Below are 25507 nucleotides of genomic sequence, written 5' to 3' on the forward strand. Positions count from 1 at the left end.
TGTGTAGCGACCACCAGTAACCGCCACGTTCCTAAAGTACTATTTCAACCATTTAGGCTCAAGGGAAATATTTGACATATTTGGAAAAATTAGCTTATTTATATACGGAGCAAACACCAGCAGCCATTTAGTGGACTCCAGGAAATCACTGCGCCCCGACTAAAGATTGCCACGCTCATAAATCCCCATAAAACCTCCATTAAATATTTACCCTATGAACCAAGGAGATATATAACGTGTTCATTATTTATTTATTTTATCTTTAGAGGTGCTGGTAGACACCTTTGAAGTCTTTGTACACGGCAAAAATAAGCATATTTCCCAAAGTGTCAAACTATTTCCTTGAATTATTTTGGTTATATTACAGTCGGGAGTTACGGGAAAGTTCAATTTAAGGTCAACGCATTCTGGCTTTTCTTCTTCTTTTTAAAAAAATGTCCGCCTGCCATTCCCTCACTTGTCCTCCGAGTGTGTTCCTCCATCACCTGTACACACATTCTCTTTATTATAAAGTAAAAAAAAAAACCACAGATTCTGCCTTTAACAAAAGCAGATGTGCCATTAAAAAAATCCTTAAAATAATACTTCCCCCGCACGTGTAAATGTAAAGTTACGAGTGTCGGTGTTCTCGGGGGATTTGGCTGCCTGAACTCTACTTGACTCACACACACACACACACACACACACACACACACGCACGCACGCACGCACGCACACACACACACACACACACGCACACACACACTTCTCAGGCTTTGTGCGGCGCGTACATTCGCTCTAAGCGCCCGCTGTCAATCCCAAAAAAAATAGCGAGTGTAGTAAAACATCACAGGTCTCTTTCATGATTAATTCATGTGGAAACACGGCACCTGTGGTGGCTTCCGCTGACAATTTCACCGTTCTTTGAAATCCTGCATGTCTGTGTGTGTGTGTGTGTGTGTGTGTGGTTCAGCTGTATGTGTGAGCTCAGGGTGTGAGGTTCATGCATAGTTAATACAGCCGGCAGACCCTCGTTAGCTACACAGAGGTAGCGCGCACTTTCCCCCCCATCATTATACACACTGTGTGTGTGTCTGTGTGCGTGTGTGTGTGTGTGCCATTAAAAAAACATCTCTGTCATTAGACCGACTGTCTGCCATTACCGCCGCGTAGGCTGTCGAAAGAGAACGAGGGGTGAGGCTGCAAGGGAGGAGGAGAGGAGGAGGGGAGGAGGTGAGGAGGTGAGGACACAGCAGGGGGGGGCGGGGGGGGGGGAGTTGAAAGTGTGAAATGTCGGGGTGAGAGGCGGTAAGAAGAAGATGTCGATGCTAACTGACAGAAATGTGGGAAATGATTTCTTTCTATTCGTTGAAAACGTGTCCGTCTAAAAGTTAGAAATGCATTTCGCCACAACTGATCATCTCCTCATCAATCGGACAGATGACGAAGAAAACGTCTCATATAGTTACATCACATGTCATCTAGCGAACGCTTTTATCCTAAGAGACTTAAAATAAGTGAATTTAACCACAAGTACAAACTCAGAACGAGAATCAAGGAAATAACTTTTCTTCAAGAAAGCCAATACAAAAATACCATAAGTAATACCATGAGTAATACCATGAGTAAAACTATAAGTAATACCATGAGTAATACCATGAGTAATACCATGAGTAAAACTATAACCCTTGTTGCCTTCGGGTCAATTTGACCCGATTCAATGTTTAACCCTCCTGTTACCTTTATATTTACTAACATATTTTACCCTTGAGGTCAATATGACCCCAGCTATTTACATCTCCAGAAAATTATTAGAATTAATATTGTTTTCCAAGTTTAAGTGTGAGGCACTTTATGTTTGTTTGTTGACTCCCGAAAGAACACCGACAATAAACATTGAATCGGGTCAAATTGACCCGAAGGCGACAGGAGGGTCAAGTACTACTATGAGTAATACCATGAGTAATACCATGAGTAATACTATAAGTAATACTATAAGTACTACTATGAGTAATACCATGAATAATACCATGAGTAATACTATAAGTAATACCATAAGTAATACCATGAGTAATACCATGAGTAATACCATGAGTAATACTATAAGTAATACCATGAGTAAAACTATAAGTACTACTATAAGTACTACTATGAGTAATACCATGAGTAATACCATGAGTAAAACTATAAGTAATACCATAAGTAATACAATAAGTAGTACTATAAGTAACACCACATATAATACCATAAGTGATACTATAAGTAATACCATGAGTAATACTAGAAGTAATACTAGAAGTAATACCATAAGTAAAACTATACGTAATACCATAAATAAAGTTTATCTCTTTTTATTCAAAGTTCTCAGACAGAACGTTCCAGAAGGGAAGGATTAATAATCCGATCCTCGGCGCTCTGAAGTCGTTTCAGCGCCAAAGCGAACTATAATCTGAGGATCACATTTCTTCTCGGAATAGGAACCTAAAAATAAAAACGTCAGCGATCCGATCTTCTGGAACCTCCTTTCTCTTCATGTACCGTCCGTGATCTCAGACTCTAAAGTATTTTAAACACATTTAAACGCGAGAACAACGGAGGATGAGAACTTTAAAAAGAAAATAAATGCCAATCACGTCTCGCCTGGAACAGCTCAGCTAGAAATGACAAGAAGCCTCAAACCACTCGGAGACGCCAGAGAAACGAGGAGAACGAACAGGCGTCGAGATGCTGCGGCAGGTTGACGCCACTGTGAAGGTAATTGGAATAAAGTTGTCACGGCGATGAGATTATTCCCCGAAGGAAAGGTGGAAGACAAAATCCTGACGTCTGACGGTCCGGGAAACAAACACGTCTGTGGCACTTTGAATTGATGGCCTCGTTTTCCCCCCAAGAACTGCAAACGCCCCCCCCCCTCCAAACAAACACACACACACACTCTGGAAAGGCAGTGTGTGACAAATAAGGGTAAATATAAACAATCCTATACAGTTTTGAGAACAAAAGAAAACAGGACGAAGTCTCTCTCTCACACACACACACACACACACACACAAACGCACAGCAATGCACTTCAACACACACCTTCATACACACACACCAACTCATACCCTGCAATACACACGGAATATGAGTTTATCTGACATCTTACTGCACACTGCCCTTTCTCAACACACACACACAGACACACACACACGCACACAGACACACACGCACACAGATGCACACAGACACACACACACACAGACACACAGACACACACGCACACAGACACACACGCACACACACGCACACACACAGACACACACACACACAGACACACACGCATACACACGCACACGCACACAGACACACACACACAGACACACACGCATACAGACGCACACACACACACAGACACACACACACGCACACAGACGCACACAGACACACACACACACACACACACACACACAGACACATGCACACAGACACACACACACACACACACACAGACACACACACACACACACACACACACACACACACACAGACACACACACACACACACACACACACACGCATACAGACACACACACACGCACACACACACACACAGACACACACACACACACACACAGCCCATCCGTTGCTGTGATGGAGAAGGTTTCAATTCATGTTTCAATCAACCATATTAAAAAGGCCAAGGAGCCTTGAAAGAACATCCAACACACACACACACACACGTACACACACATCAACACACACGCACACACACACACACAGCGGCCTCACGTCTTGGTTGCTCATGTCCCAGTAGGGCCTCTCTCCGTAGGACATCACCTCCCAGGTGACGATGCCGTAACTCCAGACGTCCGCCGCCGACGTGAACTTCCTGTAGGCGATGGCCTCCGGAGCCGTCCAGCGCACCGGGATCTTACCCCCCTGGGAGAAGAGAGAGAGAGAGAGAAGAAGAGAGGCAGAGAGAGAAGATGATAGCTCCTTTGAAGTCAACATCTTGGACACGCTTCACATGGGAATTAGTCTTAATAGCAAATATACGAAAAGGTCAATTCTCTGCATTGATTGTCAGTTCTCTTTTTTTAAAGTATCTTTTAATAAAGAGATATTCTGCAGATGTATTGCACAAAAGGTTTACACTGTAAAAACAGAAATATCCAGATCACACACACACACACACACACACACACACACACACACACACACACACACACACACACACACACACACACACACACACACACACACACACCAGTCCTCGGAACACCTTCAGGTTTTTTTAAATTTATATTTATATTTAGAGTTAGCGTCTTTCTGATGTTTTATGGGGCATCTTCTGGTTTTGTGTGTTCCTTGTAGTGTGTGTGTGTTTCTTGTCTGTTGTGTCTATTGTTGTCTGTATGAATTTGTCGTGGCAATGAGTTTAATTAATAAAGTTGTATAATCTAATCTAGCCTCTCTACAGGTATCCATGGGAACGAGAGAGAGAGGTTTTGACCAGATAGAGATGCGGCGAATCCTCTTGAGGGTACGTTTAAAGCATGCTCCCTGTGAGTGTGTGTGTGAGTGTGTGTGTGTGTCCTCACCAGTGAGCTGGTGTAGGTGGGGTCAGAGGTGTCCTCCTCCAGATATCGTGATAATCCAAAATCAGACACTTTACACACCAAGTTGCTGTTCACCAGGATGTTCCGGGCAGCGAGGTCCCGGTGAACGTAACTCATCTCCGCGAGGTACCTGCGACATAAACAAGTGTGTGTGTGTGTGTGCGTGTGGGTTATTCATCGCCAGCTAGCTGGGCTACAAAAAAAAAACTAATGGGATTCAGTGTGTGTGTGTGTGTCAGTGTACGCGTGTGTGTGTTATCACTGCAAGCCACCTTTGATGAAATATGGAATGGGATGTAATGTCTGTGTACTTGTACACGTTTGTGTGCCATCGCAGCCGGCAATAAAACACAGATAGGATCAAGTGAGTGTGTGTGTGTGTGTGTGTGTGTGTGTGTGAGCAGTGTTTAAAGTTGCCAAGGCAATCATCCGTCACACACTTATTTAAATAAATAGACTTGTGTTCGTTCATGTGTGTTTGAGTGTGTGTGTGTGTGTGTGTGTCTGTCTGTGTGTGTGTGGGGATATCTGCCGATTAACCGGAGAGTATTCAATATAGTATATATATATATATATACATACATATATATATACATATATATATATACATACATATATATATACATATATATATATATACATATATATATATATATACATACATATATATATATACATACATACATATATATATATATATATACATATACATACATACATATATATATACATATATATATATCTACATATATATATACATATATACATATACATATATACAGGACTGTCTCAGAAAATTAGAATATTGTGATAAAGTTCTTTATTTTCTGTAATGCAATTAAAAAAACAAAAATGTCATGCATTCTGGATTCATTACAAATCAACTGAAATATTGCAAGCCTTTTATCCTTTTAATATTGCTGATTATGGCTTACAGCTTAAGAAAACTCTAAAATCCTATCTCATAAAATTTTAATATTTCCTCAGACCAAGTAAAAAAAGATTTATAACAGCTGAGTGTTTGTCAAGGCTCAGGAAACCCTTGCAGGTGTTTCGAGTTAATTAGACAATTCAAGTGATTTGTTTAATACCCTACTAGTATACTTTTTCATGATATTCTAATATTTAGAGATAGGATATTTGAGTTTTCTTAAGCTGTAAGCCATAATCAGCAATATTAAAAGAATAAAAGGCTTGCAATATTTCAGTTGATTTGTAATGAATCCAGAATGCATGACATTTTGTTTTTAATTGCATTACAGAAAATAAAGAACTTCATCACAATATTCTAATTTTCTGAGACAGTCCTGTATATATATATATATATTTGGTATTGGTAAAAAAAAAATCTCATTTCACACAACAATCATTGAAATGTTTGAAAAAGTTTCTTCTTTTTAATAAAAAATTGATTCCCACAGCAGGAGAGTGTGTGTGTGTGTGTGTGTGTGTGTGTGTGTGTGTGTGTGTACCTCATTCCAGACGCGATGCCCCTCAGCATACCAACCAGCTGAATCACTGGAAACTGCCCATCATTTTGCTGCAAAACCGTGACAGGATTATTTAGACTTTTCCATTATCGCACTTTTATTGTTATACATGTCAGTATTCCACACGGGAATGAGAACAAGCGAGGGATGAAAACTTTACCTGTTCCTGAAACCTACAAGTTACAAAATGAGGCTGTCGTGTGGAAGACGAGCATAGAAAGGTCTTTGAGTAACTCCCCTGCACACCGCTTTATACTTAATATTTAATATCTACTTTAACACACTTACAGCACCTTGTCCACGGCACTGTTATCTGTCTGTGCACTTTTATTTCATACCACTGTAAATGTAATATTTAAATTGTTGACTGTTGATTGTTGTTTTGTTTGTCTAATGTACACACCAGCTACACACCAGCTATACACCTAACATGAAACAGGGACTTTGGCTTTCATTGTCCTCAAGACATATCTGAAAAATACTATAATTTTATCAATTAAAATCAGATAATTAAGAGGACATATTCAGAGAAACAATTTGATCAATCTTTGTAAATAATGTACACAAGCAAAAACAGACGTTCCTGAGCTGAATACTACAAATCATCAGAAAAGAAACTCACATTTTAAAGCAGCTGGAGGCTTGTTGTCGTTATGAGACATATTTGTTGCTATTTTACCCTTTTCACATTTGAGCCAGAAAGTCTTGACTCTTAGAAACCTGCTGACAAAGTAGTCAACGGTGTGTGTGTGTGTGTGTGTGTGCGCGCGCCATTTAATTCACTTTGTGCATCAAACCGTGCCTTTGAGGCTCTTCTAGCCTAATCCTCCGCAGGCAAAACCTTCTTGGAGGCACACACACACACACGCACACAAACACACACACACACACACACACACACACACACACACATTGATCCTCTGGGTCTTGTGCCTGCAAGATGGTCTCGCCAGGACAGCAACACCAGTGAGATTGATCATGGACGTTTGTGTGTGTGTGTGTGTGTGTGTGTGTGTGTGTGTGTGTGTGTGTGTGCATGAGTCAGCGGATGAGTCAAAAGGGGTCACGCTGTGAGAACCAAACATCAAAGAGTTTCTCTCTCTGTCTTCGGGAGGGCGGGATCAAAAGAGACGAACAGACTGACCGACAGACGTCCTCGCAGGATGAGGAGGGAAGAGAGGAGGAGGAGGAGGAAGAAGAAGAGCAGGAAGTCAGTTCTCCCTCTCCTCTCCTCTCCACCTGTCTCTCCCTCCCGCTATAGATGCTGGAGGCATCAACACATACAGTGTTATACATCGTTAATTACCTGATTTATTTGATAATAATAATTTAGGATAGGAATATATAAGCATTTTAGCTTCTACCTATACCTTTACAGTCTTTGTTTTGTATATTATATCGAATAATATTGTATTGTATTGCTTGAATACACACAAACAACAGTTTCCAACTGTAAAATGTCGAAGGTGGAACATTTCAACCTGCCGATGAGGATCAAGTGACGCAGTAGAAAGCTCCAGAAGTATTTATTTCACTTTTTCTTTGTGTCATTTACAATTTTTAGTTTAGTTCTATTTTGTCTGAAGAAAAAAGAAAAAGTGGGAAAAAGGAAAGCTCCGGAAGAAGCTCGTGTGCAGCCACTAGGGGCAGTACAGTGTTCCTGGCTTGACTTCCTACTGCATCTGGCAACATTCAAACTGAAGATACTATTTAATAAAGTGCAGCATGTTGACATATCTCCACATGAACTTGTGTGTGTGTGTAGGTCTTGATGGCCACGGGAATTTCTTTCTTGGCGGCGGCTTCAGGCGACCTCTGTACTCACCTGAAGAAGAAGGAGAAGGAGAAGAAGAAGAAACCATTATGTGGCTTGACATTAAAGCTAACTACTCACACCTACTAACGCCTACTCGCGCCTACTCATTCCTATTCTTGCATCTACTGATGCCTATTCACGCCTACTCATGCCTATGCACACCTATTCATGCCTATTCACGCTCACTCTATTCCTCCCCCTCCCTTCCTACCTTCCTTCCTTTCTCCCTCCCTCCCTTTCTTCCTTCCTTTCTTTCATTCTTCCTTCCTTTCTGTCTTCCACCCTCCCTTCCTTTCTTTCTCTCTCCCTCCCTTCCTTTCTTTCTTTCTTTCTCTCTCTCTCTCTCTCTCTCCCTCCCTTCCTTTCTTTCTCTCCTCCTTCCTCCCTCCCTCCCTTCCTTCTCTCCTTTCTTCCTCCCTCTTAGGAGAGGAAGGACAAGCCGTCGTAACCGCGGCAACTTGAACTCGTCAAAATCGATTAATAATCGCCAGAAAGATGATGAATGAGTTCTACTGCCGCTTTGAAAGACAATGGAGCAGTCCTGAGACCATCCCCCACAGCCCCACCAACAAGCCACAGACCATCAGCCCACCCTCCCCCAGCCCATCAGGGGCTCACACCTTTGGAGCACCCTCCATCAACTCAGCGACGCCCCTCGTCATCCTGGAGAGAGCTGTCAACAGGCTGTTTAAAAAGCAGAACCCCCGCAAAGCAGCGGGCCCGGACTCCGTCTCCCCTCCACCCTGAAGCACTGTGCTGACCAGCTGTCTCCGTGTTCACCGACATCTTCAACACCTCCCTGGAGACATGCCACGTTCCAGCCTGCTTCAAGGCCTCCACCATCATCCCGTCCCCAAAAACCCAAGATCACAGGACTCAATGACTACAGGCCCGTCGCCCTGACCTCTGTGGTCATGAAGTCCTTTGAACGCTGGTCCTGTCACACCTCAAGACCATCACCGACCCACTCCTGGACCCCCTGCAGTTCGCCTACAGAGCCAACAGGTCTGCAGACGATGCAGTCAACATAGCCCTTCACTACATCCTCCAGCATCTGGACTCCCGAGGAACCTCGCCAGGATCCTGTTTGTGGACTTCAGCTCTGCCTTCAATTCCATCATCCCGTCCCTGTTGCAGGACAAGCTCTCCCAGCTGCACGTGCCCGACTCCACCTGCAGGTGGATCACAGACTTCCTGACCGACAGGAAGCAGCACGTGAGGCTGGGGAAACACGTCTCAGGCTCCGGACCACCAGCACGGGTTCCCCAAGGCTGTGTTCTCTCCCTCTGCTGTTCTCCCTGTACACCAACAGCTGCACCTCCAGTCACCAGTCCGTCAAGCTCCTAAAGTTCGCGGATGACACCACCCTCATTGGACTCATCTCTGGCGGGGCGAGACCGCCTACAGGTGGGAGACTGACCACCTGGTGACCTGGTGCAGCCAGAACAACCTGGAGCTCAACGCTCTGAAGACAGTGGAGATGGTTGTGGATTTCAGGAGGAATGCAGCCCCACCCGCCCTCATCCTGTGTGACTCCCCGTCGGCTGTGGAGTCCTACCGCTTCCTATGCTCCATCATCTCCCAGGACCTCAAGTGGGAGCTGAACATCGGCTCCATCTCCAAGAAGGCCCAGCAGAGGATGTTCTTCCTGAGGCAGCTGAGGAAATTCAACCTGCCAGGAAGATGATGGTACAGTTCTACGGCCATCGTTGAGTCCATCATCTGCTCCTCCATCACCGTCTGGCACCCTGCAGCCACAGCCAAAGACAAGCGCAGGCTGCAGAGCATCATCCGCTCGGCCGAGAGGGTTATCGGCTGCAATCTGCCTTCCTCCAGGTCCTGTTCACTTCCAGGTCACTGAAGCGGGCCAGAAAGATTGTCGCCGACCCTCCCACCCTGGACACTCCTGTTCGAGTCCCTCCCCTCGGGAGGCTGCGATCCATCATGACCACGACCTCCGCCACACCAATAGCTTTTTCCGGCGGCGGTCGGGCTCATCAATGGACCCGGGACTGACTGACTGTCACCCCCAGGACTACCACCTCTTCTTCCACCTTCCTCTCTCCTCCTTCTTCCCGCTCCTTCCTCTTCCTCCTCCTCCCTCTTCCTCCCACTCCTCCTCCCTCCTTGCGTTGATTGTTGTTTGTCATGTCCAAATGTTGCACCTTCCACCAAAAAAAATTCCTCATTTGTTTGTGAAAACATTCATTCTTTGGCAATAAACCTGTTTCTGATTCTGATTCTGATTCTGAATGAATTATTAAAACTGATTCCTCATACGTTGTGACATTCGGATTTAAAGCTGAGTGAACAGGCTCGTGCTGCATGCGCACGGTGAGGCAGACGCCATGGGGTGAGGTGAGGGGGGGGGGGTCTGATGATGTCATGACTCGTCCCCGACGGTCGACTCCATCACAGAGAAACGGCCTCATTAAGATTCGAGACACTTTCAGCCTTGAAATGCGGATTTTCAAAATAATTTTAAAGAAAAAATTATGTTTTTTTCTCGGTTCACTCATTTCATTTAGTTTATAACTTCCAACATATCGCTTTAATGCGTGGGCTTTAATAATATTGTTTTGTCCCCTTGAAAAAACATTTCAATTCGCCAATTCGCCAAATTGTTACACTGTAATTATCAAACAGGGACTTTGGCTTTCATTATCCTCAAGACATATCTGGAAAAATACTATAATTTTATCAATTAAAATCAGATAATCAAGAGGACATATTCAGAGAAACAATTTGATCAATCTTTGTAAATAATGTACACAAGCAAAAACAGACGTTCCTGAGTTGAATACTACAAATCATCAGAAAAGAAACTCACATTTGAAAGCAGCTGGAGGCTTGTTGTAGTTATGAGACATATTTTTTGCTATTTTACCCTTTTCACCTTTGAGCCAGAAAGTCTTGACTCTTAGAAACCTGCTGACAAAGTAGTCAACGGTGTGTGTGTGTGTGTGTGTGTGTGTGTGTGTGTGCGTGCCATTTAATTCACTTTGTGCATCAAACCGTGCCTTTGAGGCTCTTCTAGCCTAATCCTCCACAGGCAAAACCTTCTTGGAGGCACACACACACACACACACGCACACAAACACACATACACACGCGCACACAAACATTGATCCTCTGGGTCTTGTGCCTGCAAGATGGTCTCGCCAGGACAGCAACACCAGTGAGATTGATCATGGACGTTTGTGTGTGTGTGTGTGTGTGTGTGTATGTGTGTGTGTGTGCATGAGTCAGCGGATGAGTCAAAAGGGGTCACGCTGTGAGAACCAAACATCAAAGAGTTTCTCTCTCTGTCTTGGAGGCGGGATCAAAAGAGACGAACAGACTGACCGACAGACGTCCTCGCAGGATGAGGAGGGAAGAGAGGAGGAGGAGGAGGAGGAAGAAGAAGAGCAGGAAGTCAGTTCTCCCTCTCCTCTCCACCTGTCTCTCCCTCCCGCTATAGATGCTGGAGGCATCAACACATACAGTGTTATACATCGTTAATTACCTGATTTATTTGATAATAATAATTTAGGATCGGAATATATAAGCATTTTAGCTTCTACCTATACCTTTACAGTCTTTGTTTTGTATATTATATAGAATAATATTGTATTGTATTGCTTGAATACACACAAACAACAGTTTCCAACTGTAAAATGTCAAAGGTGGAACATTTCAACCTGCCGATGAGGACCAAGTGACGCAGTAGAAAGCTCCAGAAGTATTTATTTCAGTTTTTCTTTGTGTCATTTACAATTCTTTGTTTCGTTCTATTTTGTCTGAAGAAAAAAGAAAAAGTGGGAAAAAGGAAAGCTCCGGAAGAAGCTCGTGTGCAGCCACTAGGGGCAGTACAGTGTTCCTGGCTTGACTTCCTACTGCATCTGGCAACATTCAAGCTGAAGATAATATTTAATGAAGTGCAGCATGTTGACATATCTCCACATGAACTTGTGTGTGTGTGTATGTGTGCGTGTACGTGTGTGTGTGTGTGTAGTAACCATTATACGTTATTTACCCTGAGAAAGGAGTCCAGTGCTCCGTTCTCCATGAACTCGGTGATGATCATCGTCGGCCGGCTCTTGGTGACGACGCCCTCCAGGCGGATGATGTTGGGTTGGTCGAACTGGCCCATGATGGACGCCTCGGACAGGAAGTCCCGCCTCTGCCTCTCGGAGTAGCCGACCTTCAGGGTCTTGATGGCCACGGGAATTTCTTTCTTCGCGACGGGCTTCAGGCGACCTCTGTACACCTCCCCGAACTCACCTGAAGAAGAAGGAGAAGGAGAAGAAGAAGAAACCATTATGTGGCTTGACATTAAAGCTAACTACTCATTCCTATTCTTGCATCTACTCATGCCTATGCACGCCTATTCATGCCTATTCACACATATGCAAGCCTATTCACGCCTACTCATGCCTATTCATGCCTATTCACACCTACTCATGCCTATGCAAGCCTATTCACGCCTACTCATGCCTATGCACACCTATTCATGCCTATTCACACATATGCAAGCCTATTCACGCCTACTCATGCCTATTCACGCCTATTCACGCCTATTCACGCCTATTCACACCTACTCATGCCTACTCATGCCTATTCATGCCGATTCACGCCTACTCATGCCTATTCACGCCTACTCATGCCTATTCACTCCTATGCACGCCTATTCACGCCTATGCACGCCTGTTCACGCCTACTCATGCCTATTCACGCCTATTCATGCCTACTCATGCCTATTCACGCCTACTCATCCCTACTCATGCCTATTCACGCCTATGCACGCCTATTCATGCCTATTCGTGCCTATGCACGCCTATTCATGCCTATTCACGCCTATGCATGCCTATTCATGCCTATTCACGCCTATTCACACCTATGCACGCATACTCATGCCTATTCACGCCTATTCACGCCTACTCACCCCTACTCATGCCTATGCACGCCTATTCACGCCTACTCATGCCTATGCATGCCTATTCACGCCTACTCACGCCTATTCACGCCTATTCATGCCTATTCATGCCTATTCACGCCTACTCATGCCTATTCACGCCTATTCATGCCTATTCATGCCTATGCACGCCTATTCACGCCTACTCATGCCTATTCACGCCTATGCATGCCTATTCATGCCTATTCACGCCTATTCACACCTATGCACGCATACTCATGCCTATTCACGCCTATTCACGCCTACTCACCCCTACTCATGCCTATGCACGCCTATTCACGCCTACTCATGCCTATGCATGCCTATTCACGCCTACTCACGCCTATTCACGCATATTCACGCCTATTCATGCCTATTCATGCCTATGCACGCCTATTCACGCCTACTCATGCCTATTCACGCCTATTCACACCTACTCATGCCTATTCACGCCTATTCATGCCTATTCACGCATACTCATGCCTATTCACGCCTATTCATGCCTATTCACGCCTACTCATGCCTATTCACGCCTATTCACCCCTACTCATGCCTATGCATGCCTATTCACGCCTACTCATGCCTATTCACGCCTATTCACGCCTACTCATGCCTATTCATGCCTATTCACGTCTATTCACGCCTACTCACGCCTATTCATGCCTATTCACGCCTATTCACGCCTACTAATGCCTATTCACACCTACTCACCCCTACTCATGCCTATGCACGCCTATTCACGCCTACTCATGCCTATTCATGCCTACTCATGCCTATTCACGCCTATTCACGCCTACTCATGCCTATTCACACCTATTCATGCCTATTCACGCCTATTCACGCCTACTCACGCCATCTCATGCCTACTCACGCCACCCCAGCGTTCTGTCTGCGTTCCCTCCTGTCCTACCACCTCCTCAGCGTCCTGTTCAATAAACCCATCACCTTCACCCGACCTTGTTGTCCCCCGTGTCCGCGCTTGGATCCAGCCAAAACCGAACCCTCACAAACTGTGATCACGGATACCTGATCTGGCTATTTGACTTTCTTTCTGTTATTTGTGCAGACTGCAAAGGCCGCCGCTCCGTCTCATACAGATGTCCTTTGAGCAGATGGAGGTTGAGGGCTTCGGTAAAGAGGACACCGATGGTATTTTTTTGCAGACCGAAAGAACACCGACAGAATCCCCTCTGAGCTCCTCTCAGGGGGGGGATAATAACACGTTTGTAGCAGGGGTGACCAACAAGATAAAAAAGGGAGAAATAATGTGATTATAATTGCAAAGGCACTTGCCTTTGCACACCACACCTCAAGTTTCCTCTCATGATTTAAAACAAAAGAGCCAAAGGGTGACCTTGTGGATAAAGAGACAACAGATCACAGGTGCAATCTCTGCCTGCAGTTTAATTTGTGTTTGGAGGCTGAACAGTTTCTTCACAAGTCTGCTCATCGAGTCCCGCTGCATTCACTTACTCGTTATTTTTTGAAGTAAGAATGAGTAAATCACCATGAGGGCGATTACTTAAAAAGATCTACCGGCCACAGATGACTTTCGGGTTATGCTGAACCAGAACTAGATGGTGCAACTAAAAGGTGTTTCTAGTTGTACCGAACAGCCATCTGGATCAGTGGTTCTCAAATTGGGTTGCATGTACCCCTCGGGGTACGTGAAGGCACTCCAGGGGATACGTGAGATTTCTTTTGAATATATTAAAAATTAGGATCCCTTCAAAAGACGTTTTCAAAATAAGTGTAAGTTTAGAAACTGATTTGTATATATTGTATATTTTAAATCAGACACTGATGGCACAGTGCTGTGAATTGCATCTTTTTTCCACCCAAAATGTTTCCGCTGGTTCGGGGGTACTTGGCCGACGAGCGTCATAGAGAAAGAAGGGTGGTGGTATCTTTACCTTCGCATTCTGCGGAAGGTTATGTTTTGATCGCTGTGTATTTATTTATTTATTTGTATGTCTGTGTTTGTGTGTTATTCGCATAACTCAAAAAGTATTAAACCGAATCGCATGAAATTTGGTGGAATGATTGGTTATTATCCGGGGAACATTTGATTAGATTTTGGGATCGATCGGGTCAAATGTCAAAATCTTCTTTTTATCCAATTGGCATGCAACTAATGCCAAAATGTTCACATGACATCAAGCTCCCCACACTCTCATGCCAAGGACCAAAAAAGTGGCTGCGGCGAAGGTATGTCGTATTGTACTCGTTTGGTCACTTTAAAAGTGAAAGCAGACTGAGAAAAAGACCGAGAGGCAGAAATAACCCTTTTATTCCATAGGTTTTTCTGTGGTTATGAATTTGATTACTTACACCCAAAAGGTCTGATTAGACCATTTGGGACAATGGCCACACATCTCCATCAATACCAACAGGTTGGAAAACAGGTGTAATCAGATCTAATCAGCCAGATTACACTGAACCAACTGTGAGGCTTTAATTACTTAATATATTAATTAACCATGTTGTACTTTTCATAAAGCAGAACTGTGATCCAGCTGGTGTCCCATCTGATTCCTGCGGAGCTGACATTGACCGGTCGGTGTAATGTCCCGCAATGTTAAATAACAGAAAGCCACAGAGGGCGGAAGGAGAGTACTGTAGTCCGGTGGCAACAACATATTATATTGCTTTCTCTATGCATTGCCATGATCTATGAATCCGCTGGTTGCCGTCGGTGACGCTGCCAAAGATACGTCTAGACCGTGTTCGACCCGACTGACAAGTTCCCACCGTGCCAGAGACACGGTCGGAATAAATGCAGCATGGGGGCGGACGTGAAAATTGAATATCACTTCAAAATAAAAGCAGAGATATAAATCGCGTGTGAATAATGGATGAGTGATGGGAATTGGACGACGGGCCGTGACTGTGATCTCTGCTCTGCAGTCTCACCGCTCATTAAAAACCACCTGTTGTAACGCAGCTGGAGTAGAGAGACGGATGGAGGGCAACATCGGAGGGAGAGGATGGATGGAGAGTGAAGAAACGGACGAGTGAAGGATGGAAATGAGACGGTGTTGTTAACGAGGGAGAAGAGGGGACGGAAGTGTGGATGGAGGAAGAGAGAGGGATGAGGTCAGCTGACTTTTCCTTTTCTTTTGTCAAACAGAGGCGGTCAAGAGGACGATGGATTATTACAAGAATTATGATTGACTTTGAATAACTTTTTTCTGCTTCACTTTTTCAAAGTCAAACTTTGCAGAGAGACTTTTCACATATTGTTTTATTATCTGGGTTAGTTTAGATATTTTCACTTCATCCTTCCAAGAGATAATCATCCTCAAAGTACCTCTTTTTTTCCTAGGCGAACCTGAAACTTCTATTTTCGCTGTGTTTCATCTTTATTTACTCTTAACCAGTAACATATATACAAATATTTACACATCTGAACAAAAGCTCACATGTGTTCCCTTTATTATAATACCGACATTATTCAAATAGCCTTTGTGGTTGCAGAGATACACCCTTTTTTAGTTTGGGTATGTTACTTCGAGCAGAATCCTCAAAAATAGGTAGTTTTTAAAAGGTTAAATCTACTGTATTTTCTAAATACAGTCAAAGTAAATGAACTAGCCTGTCAGGGTGGATGTCATCACTCAGCTCTGTTGTAAATTAAATTGTTTCAGGGCTTTAAGGGCTTTTTATGAGGCGACTTTTACGAGTGATAGTAATAAGGAAAGAGAAAAAGAGAGGAGAGATAGAGAGCAAGAAAAAGTGAAGGTGAGGTATTTTTATCATCTCCTCCGCGTGCCTTCCTCTTTTATCTTCCCTCCTCATTCTGTTGTTCTGCTCCCCCCCCCCCCCCCCACACACACACTTGGTTCTTTGTTTTTTAGCATTTCCAGTTTCAGAATACTCAACAAACTCCACAGGGGCTAAATCACAGAGAGATATGAAAATAAGAGGAAGTATCAACGAAATACAGAGAGGAAAAAGAATAGAAGTTAGAGAGAGAGAGGGAGAGGGAATGAAAGAGAGGTGTATATCTTTTTATCGTCTAAAGCAGCAGAATAAGGGAGAGAGGTTCAACAGTTTAAGGGCTCAACGTCCATCCACCTCTCATATCGCCCGGTTCATATTTTCCCCTCTCCCTCTACGCGTTGTTTTCATCCCTCCTTTGTCACCTCTGGCTGAGGCGAGAAACCTCGGCCTGAGAGAAATAAAGCGAGAAGCGGAGGGATTACGGGGAAAGCCCCTCGAGAGCGGCTCAACGAAACCAAAAGCCGAGAGCACACAGAGGGTCTGAATCTGGTTCGTGACCTTTACCACCCGGAGCTCTACGGCTATTTGGGTTTGATTGGTTTTGGTCAAAAGAAAGAAGAAAAAAAGAACAAGACGAAAAGAATAATGATTTACGTGGGAAGATGATAGTGAAATCTTCCATTTATTGTGGATCACGAAATATCTTGTTGAGATCATGAGTTATTTATCAGTTAAAAACTAAAATAACTAAAGCGGTGGAATACAAATTATGAGTGCCGTGGGGTTCAAATTCAAGGAGCTACCATTTTGTGTCTTTTTTGTCTTTCCCTTTAGAGTAGTAGTGTTTCTGAGTCCCATCAGGAAACCTTCTCAATATGCGGCGGCGGCGGCAGGGTCCGCAACCAACGATTATTTTAATAATCGTTTAATCTGACGATTATTTTTTTTCCGATTAATCAATGAATCGGATAAAAAAAAAAAAATTTCATTTCCAAACCTTTATTCAAAAACAGAACTGACAGCGCTTCACTCGCGTGAGTTTACTCGCCCGACTATTTGTGGTTCATTCACGCCATTCGCGACCGAAGTGAACTACAAGATGAGGACTCAATGCAGCAACCACCGTAATTAAATATTTAAAGTACCAATAATCCAAGGTTGTTCTCTAGAATTTATATATTTCTGACACATTTATTTCCGACATTTTGAGTGAAATAATTGAAGATGTTGCATGGTTTTAGTACTCGATGGTAAAAGAACGGATTTCATCTTCAACTTAATTTTTTTTCCGATATTTCTTGTTTCTTATTTCCATCTTTCCCCCCCGTCTGACTAAAACTTTGTCCCCCCCCAAATAAAATATGAGGATGCACTGGGACTTTATGTCTTCCTCTATTTGCCAAACTACACACAGCATCTCTAAAGTTCAGATGAGATCAGCCAAAGAGAATGCACCAAGGCGGTTTTAATTTATTCCTGTGAAAGTTTATTTCAGCATGAATAAAACATTTCTCCTGACTTCAAAGTAAAATAAAAGAAAGAAAGCTAAATAAACTTGACATCACGCGTTCCCAGATCTTTTCATTGACACACATATCTGACACAGTTGAAGAAATTGATGAATTTGTAAGTCGTCTGCTTCAAGTGGCAGTTAGTCTCATGAGAGGAAACCGGGTTTCTTTTCTATAATTTCCCTTTTGAAGAAGTTCATAGTTTATAAACATTTTATTTTCATCCTATTCGTGAACAAAAGCTGTCGCCGTTCAAATAGAATGAAGTCATCGTAAAATTTGACAAGTTGTGAAATAACCATGGATTGTTTTGTTTGTTGAGGTGGTTGTTGTGTTAATATTGAACACTTTAGAGAGAGAGAGAGAGAAGGAGGGGAAGAGAGAGAGGGAGAGAGAGAGAGCGAAAAGGAGATGGAGAGGGAGAGGGAGAGAGAGCGAGAGGGAGAGAGAGCGAGAGGGAGAAAGGAAGAGCAAGAGTGAGAGGGAGAGCGAGACGGAAAGAGGGAGAGAGAGAGCGAGAAGGAGAGGTAGAGAGCGTGAGAGGGAGAGATAGAGGGAAAGAGAGAGAGGGAGAGGGAGAGAGAGCGAGAGATAGAGGGAAAGAGAGAGAGGGAGAGAGAGCGAGAGGGAGATGGAAAAGGGAGAGGGAAAGAGAGAGAGAGAGAGGGTGAGAGATGTCCTATCATTTCACAACCTGAGAGACAGTGAGTGACCAACACACACACACACACACACACACACTCCCCCCCCACACACACACATCACAAGTAGCTTCTTGTCATATTATTCTTATCATCCATATGAATTGTTTATTGTTTTGTGTTGCTGTGTCTTGAAGCTTTGGCAATATTGTTGTTGCAACATTCATGCCAATAAAGCTTATTGAGATGAACAAAAATAATTGCGAGAGAGAGTGTGTGTGTGTGTGAGAGAGAGAGAGAGGGCGAGCGAGGTTAAGAGACACTCGGTCCATGACCGTCTCTACCTGATCCGATGACTTCCTCTATCTTGACGCAGGAGGCGTCGATTTCTTTGGCGAACTCCCGGACCGCCTCGTTGGGGTCCTCGTAGGTGAACGGGTCGATGTAGATCTTGACCCCCGGCGAATGGTGACCTTCAGACATGGTGGGAAAGGTCACCGTGGGGGTGGGACCACTGAACATGTCCGGCCTCAGTGTCACCTCTGAGGAGGAAAGGAGGACGTGTAAGCGTGAAGAAGGTCGGAGTATCTCAAGGTCACGGCTCCGCGAGGCGTCGGCCGTACCTCCACCCGCGTTGTACTGCTGCAGCTTGTCTCCGTAGGCGCTCTCTTTACACCGCCTCCTTCTGCAGCCACGAGCACACACACACATGTTGGGAACGTTCATACGGTTTCATTTTATGTTCATCTATGTTCAGTTATTTGACCTCATTTGACAGGAAATGCACATTTAAAGCAGAAGCTAATTCAGTTTTACCAGAGTTCTTCCACATGTTGACTAATGACCTTTTCCACGACCTTTCCATGACCATAAACCAAATTTCCATGACATTATGTGAAATCTCATTATATACACAAGTATATACGTTAAATGACACAAATGAATGAGAGACAATGGTTTGATTAAAAGAATAAATATGTATATACAGTATATATATATATATATATTTAATCTTTTAATCAAACTGTGTAAATTAACATATGAATATAACACATTTCCATGACTTTTCCAAAACTTTTGGGGTTTCATTTTTTTTAAAGGACTTTTCCAGGGCTGTAAATAACCATTTAAAAATGTTTCCATGACCGTAATAAAACTGTTTACCTGCATAAAACTGCATTTCTCGATAAATAATTTTGGGAAACTTGAACATATTCAACCTGATAATTGTTCAGCGTCATCGGTGATGAACGAGGACGGTTTGGCAAGTAGCCAATGCATAAAAAATAACTACGTTTGAGGAGGTTTGTTCTTATGGAGGACTTAAAATGTCTTAACTATAAATAAATTAATTAATAAATGCATGAATAAATATAGGAATAAATAAATAAATGCTAAAATAAATGTATAAATAAATGCATGAATAAATATAGGAAGACATAAATAAATGCTTTAATAAATGTATAAATAAATAAATACAGGAATAAATAAATAAATGCTTAAATAAATGTATAAATAAAAAATAAAATAAAATACAGGAATAAATAAATACAAGTTATACCTAAACAGGAGATCATTAAATAAATATTTTTCCACATTTCTGTATTTCTTCATTTATTTTATTTGGTATTTATTTATACTTAAGACATTTTAAGTCCTCCATATGTTCTCGGGGTTGGACGTATATCACGTGACCCAATCTATCAACGTGTGTGAGGCTTCACTTCGGAGCAGATGGTCGTACATGAGGTCGGTGGGGATGCCACATCTGTGGCCACGTGACTGAGCTTCCAGGCTGTGAGTTGTGGTTCAAAAAAAAGACTTTGCAAAATGCTGGTAAATGAAATCTGAATTAGGAATCCTGGTCACAGTGTGTGTGAATGAATTACGGGTGAATTCCAATATCCCTGATTTATTTTCCCTGGTTCTGGTCGTACTGTGACGCGTGGATAGAGCGGAGCCACTGATAAAATGTCTGCTGTGAAAAGGGCCCAATACGTTACTGCGGTACACACAGTCTGCACTGTAAATAACCACATGTTCACCCCTTAGTGTGTGTGTGTGTGTGCGTCACCTAGTACAGATGATGGCAAAGGCAACCAATGAGACGATACACACTCCACCCACTAAAGAGCCGGCAATCAGGGAGAGCTGCTGTCCCAGCTCAGACTTGTACTCATCTGTAGAAACACACATACACAAACACACACACACACACACACACACACACACACACACACACACACACACACACACACACACACACACACACACACACACACACACACACACACACACACACACACACAAAGCCACACACACATTGGAAAAAAAGAGAAGTATTAATCTTTATGTTTGAGACTCTCTCGCATGAACACAGCTGAGCATTTCCGGAAAGGAAAATACACACACACACACACACACACACACACACACAAACACGCTGATTAGCATTCACACGAGTCACTTCACACGACACACACACATTCATGCCCAAACAAAGTAGGGCAGAAATTAATTGCTTCACCACCTACTTTTCACTCTTGCTCCACCTCGCACATTCCTCCTCTCAGACACACACACACAAACACACACACACACACAGACACACACACACAGACACACTCCCCCCAAAATACACACAGACACACACACACTCCCCACAGACACAGACACACACACACAGACACTCCCCTCAAAATACACACAGACACACACACACTCCCCCCGCACAGACACAGACACACACACACACACACACTACCCACACACACAGGGACACACACACACAGAGACACACTCACAAGCACATACACAGACACACACACAGACACACTGCCCACACACACACACAGACAAACACACATACACACACACACACACACACACACACACACACACAGACAAACACACATACACACATACACACAATCACACACACACACACACACACACACTCTTACCGTCGGTGAGCGTCTGGAACAGCATGTCTTTGCTGTGGGCGCCGTAGCCGGCCACGGTGCGGGCCCTCACCTGGACCACGTAGCCGGTCCCGGGCCTCAGGCCCTCCAGAACCACGTTGGGCGCTTTGCTCTGGACCACCGAACTGTTCTGCACCGACGACAGGGACTGAGGACGAGATGGAGAGAGGGATGAAGACGGACCGGCACACTGAGGAGGGACTGACTGAAGTCCGCCGCTCCGTCCTTCGGCTGAAACAAGATGAATCGCTCCAAAGTTATTTCATCTTGTCAAACAATGCCTGTCTCCATCAGATGTTCTGGTCATTATCCATTTACACCAGTAACAAAGAGCAGTCTAAACACCCTCAATCAATCTATTATTACACTTAAAGTTGTCTATTGTCTATTCATATATCTTTGTATGTGTCCATCAGGAGATATAACCCGTAACACAGAGACAATGGAGGAGAGTGGAATGTTGTTGGTAGCCCTCTTATGTTGTCCCAGTTACTTCATAATAAACAAAGAACTAGAACGGGCACTCGGTAGAGCGCATACCTTCGCATATCACAAGATTGGGCATTGAATTATGAACATTAGTTGCATGCCAATTGGATACAAATTGGATAAAAATTGGCCGCGCTATGGTAAAAAGAAGATTTTGACCTTTTCATGACCTTGACCTTTGACCCGATCAATCCCAAAATCTAATCAAATGGTCCCCGGATAATAACCAATCATCCCACCAAATTTCATGCGATTCGGTTGAATACTTTTTGAGTTATGCGAGGAACACGCATACAAATAAATAAATAAATACACAGCGATCAAAACATAACCTTCCGCATTTTCAATGCGAAGGTAATAATCCAAAGACCTCACTAAGAAAAGCCGGTCACAGAGATCTGGGTCATGTTTTATTTTCCCAAATCATATTTTGCATTATTTTGAGCAGCATAAGAAAACATATATTTACACTCAATGGACTAGGGGGAGTGGGGGAGGGGGAGGGGCTGATATTTAAATAAGGGGCATATCTCAAAACACGTTGAGTGATGATGAGTATGTTTAATTGTTCGCGTCCTCGCTGCCTTAAAGTTTCAAGACTCACATCCAGCATCACTGATGGGCGTGGCCAGAAGATTGCATCCGATTCCACACCAATCAATCATTTCATGATGTCATAGGCAAGAGTAAACGTATATATAAATGTGAGCAGCGAGGTGAGAAACCACTGGAGAGGAGGCTGGGTGTTCAGCTCACAGTTGCTGGTAAAATGGCTTTAAAAAAAATAAATACTCAACAGAAAATTGGCGATGAAGAAATATCGTACTCCCGGGTAATCGAGCCTCGGTGTGAAAAGGTTTCCTGAGAACTACGAGTCTGCTGAATGAGTTGTCCCTGTAAAAACTGGTCGAAGTGAGTTCAGAGATTCAAGGTAATTGCTTCTGGAAGGTCATGCTGCCATTAAAATCTCACAAAATGCAATTTATTTTAATGTTTTGTGCTGCACGAACCGGATCGTATTCACTCCCGTTATGCTGGAGGTGTGACGGAGAGAAGGAAAAAATTGAAAGATTAAAAAAGCCTCGGCACCAAAACCTTTTGCAATGCAAGACGGAAATAAATCAGCAATCAAAGTCATGTTGTTACTACTCTCTACTACTTTCTTCATATTTGGGAAAATATCACATCCTCTTTTACGCGTTCTTTTCTCCATCTCCTTCAGGTATAACAAGGTGTGTTATTGCTCACAGACTCCTCCTCTTCCTCCTCCTCCTCCTCCTGAGGTAAATGTGGCATCAGACCTATCAGACCTATCATTTAAACCCAAAGCTACAACCTTTTACCTCGATCCGTCGTCTATGCTTCCTCTCACCTCACTTTATTTCATATAAAAAAAAGCTTCTTTTTATTGCAGCAAAAACGAAGCTGTCCAGAAGGAACGGCAGATATGGTGGTGGCGATGGTATGAAAGGATCGGGGGGGGGGGGGGGGAATCATGCCGTGAGGATGAAGGAGGAGGGCGGAGGGGAGGGGGAGAGAGGAGATGAAGAGAGATGATGAGGCGGAGAGTTCAGGAGGGAAAAGAGCCTGGAGAAAAAAAAGAGGATTGTGGGGGTGTGTGGAGGAGAGAGAGGAAGAGGAGGGAGGGTTTTCAAAAGAGGACATGCACATGAATACAAAGGGGTTAAAGATGGTTGAGTTTCCATTACTGTTATCATTATAACACGTAATGACAACCCCCCCCCCCCTTGATCGTCTGAGACCATTTGTTGTTCTTCTTGAATTTGTTTTGCTGTTGTTGATGGTGGCTTTCTTTTTTGTTACTATTAATATAGAGTTTCTTAATATATTGTATTTAACATTTTGTCTGGATTTATTTTACAGCTCTACTGATAATCGGCACTGTGATTTTTAAACCCGGGAGATAATAATATAGTTATATTTGGGAGTGGCCACCGAAATTGATGTGATGTGTTGGGGTAGGGATTGGATTTGGAGGTGTGTGTGTGTATGTGTGTGTGTGTGTGTGTGTGTGTGTAGGAGGGGGGGGGGTTGCTCGCCCCAGTGAAAAGGTTAGAGGGCACCCCATCTGGGAAGGTCTGGAAGCCAGAGATAAGTAGTGGGGAAAATTCCAGCCTGACAGTGCCATATCAAATGTACAACATTAAAACCTCATTATCTATCGGAGGGGCTATGAGGGGAGGAGGAGGTGAGGGAGGGAGGGAGGGAGGGAGGAAAGCAGGTGGAGAAACATATCAGAAAAAGGAGATGCAGTCGTCTGCAGCTGTGTGGTGCAACTCTCTCCCACACGGCTTATCAAACTGCTCCCATGAGGAATTCTTCACTTGAAGCCATTCGCTAAAATTAGCCACTTCGTGTCGTTAGCTTGTCACTGTAAAATACATAATTTCTCCCTTCTTTAAGACGTGTATCGAGGAAGAAAAAAGAAACAATGAAAGGACTTATCTGCCAGCTTTTGATTTGGGCTCTTTCTTGACTGCCGTGTTAAATAATGTAAAGGCAAAAGGCTGCGGCAAATAAGTCTGTCTTACAGTAAAGTCACTGCCCTGATTCTGGCAGTGTAAGTGTTTTATCTGCGACTGTCAGACTGCAGCCACAGTCCATCTCTCAGTGCAGCTGCTCTCACTCCTAAACTCTTACTCTAACTCACTCTAATTGCTCTCTTTCTCTCTCTGCTATTCTGTGTCAGTCCCTGGAACTACAGTTTTATATACAAACTGTGCACCAGCTGCAACACCACGGACGCTAGGTGTAGCACCACCGGCACCAGGTGTAGCACAACCAACGCTAGGTGTACCATTTTCCTATCGATGTCCTGTTGGGCTGACATAATGTCATCAGGTAGGCTACAGTCCAAATGTGACTTACGATGTTGCAGAGGCCCCTTACTGTGCTTTTTGGTTTTCCCCATGTTTTCTGAAATGTGATTTATTTAAGTACAATTTCCTGTGGCTTTGTCTCCACGTGATCATCCCAGCCCTCATGTGACAATAACACCGTTATTACCTTCGCATTGAAAATGCCGGAAGGTTATGTTTTGATCGCCGTGTATTTATTTATTTATTTATTTGTATGCGTGTTATTCGCAAAACTCAAAATGTATTGAACCGAATCGCATGAAATTTGGTGGGATGATTGTTTATTATCCGGGGACCAGTTGATGAGATTTTGGGATCGATCGGGTCAAAGGTCAAAGGTCATGAACAGGTCAAAATCTTTCGCAGAACTCAAAAAGTATTGAACCGAATCGCATGAAATTTGGTGGGATGATTGTTTATTATCCGGGGACCAGTTGATTAGAATTTGGGATCGATCGGGTCAA

General features: G+C 43.5%; 1 protein-coding gene across 1 annotated transcript in view; it reads right to left on the minus strand.

The window, feature by feature from the left end:
* The window catches only part of LOC130193872 (ephrin type-B receptor 1-like), a 103501-nt gene that overhangs the window by 6088 nt on the left and 71906 nt on the right, over positions 1 to 25507 (minus strand). The window contains exons 10-17 of the mRNA XM_056414673.1: positions 21658 to 21823; positions 20769 to 20874; positions 19318 to 19379; positions 19039 to 19236; positions 11902 to 12149; positions 6053 to 6120; positions 4563 to 4710; positions 3751 to 3900 (exon numbers count right to left, since the gene is read on the minus strand). Of these exons, the coding sequence (XP_056270648.1) occupies positions 3751 to 3900; positions 4563 to 4710; positions 6053 to 6120; positions 11902 to 12149; positions 19039 to 19236; positions 19318 to 19379; positions 20769 to 20874; positions 21658 to 21823 (1146 nt within the window). The remainder of the gene's footprint in view (positions 1 to 3750; positions 3901 to 4562; positions 4711 to 6052; positions 6121 to 11901; positions 12150 to 19038; positions 19237 to 19317; positions 19380 to 20768; positions 20875 to 21657; positions 21824 to 25507) is intronic.

The sequence above is a fragment of the Pseudoliparis swirei genome, chromosome 5, assembly GCF_029220125.1.
Source record: "Pseudoliparis swirei isolate HS2019 ecotype Mariana Trench chromosome 5, NWPU_hadal_v1, whole genome shotgun sequence".
NCBI lineage: Eukaryota > Metazoa > Chordata > Actinopteri > Perciformes > Liparidae > Pseudoliparis > Pseudoliparis swirei.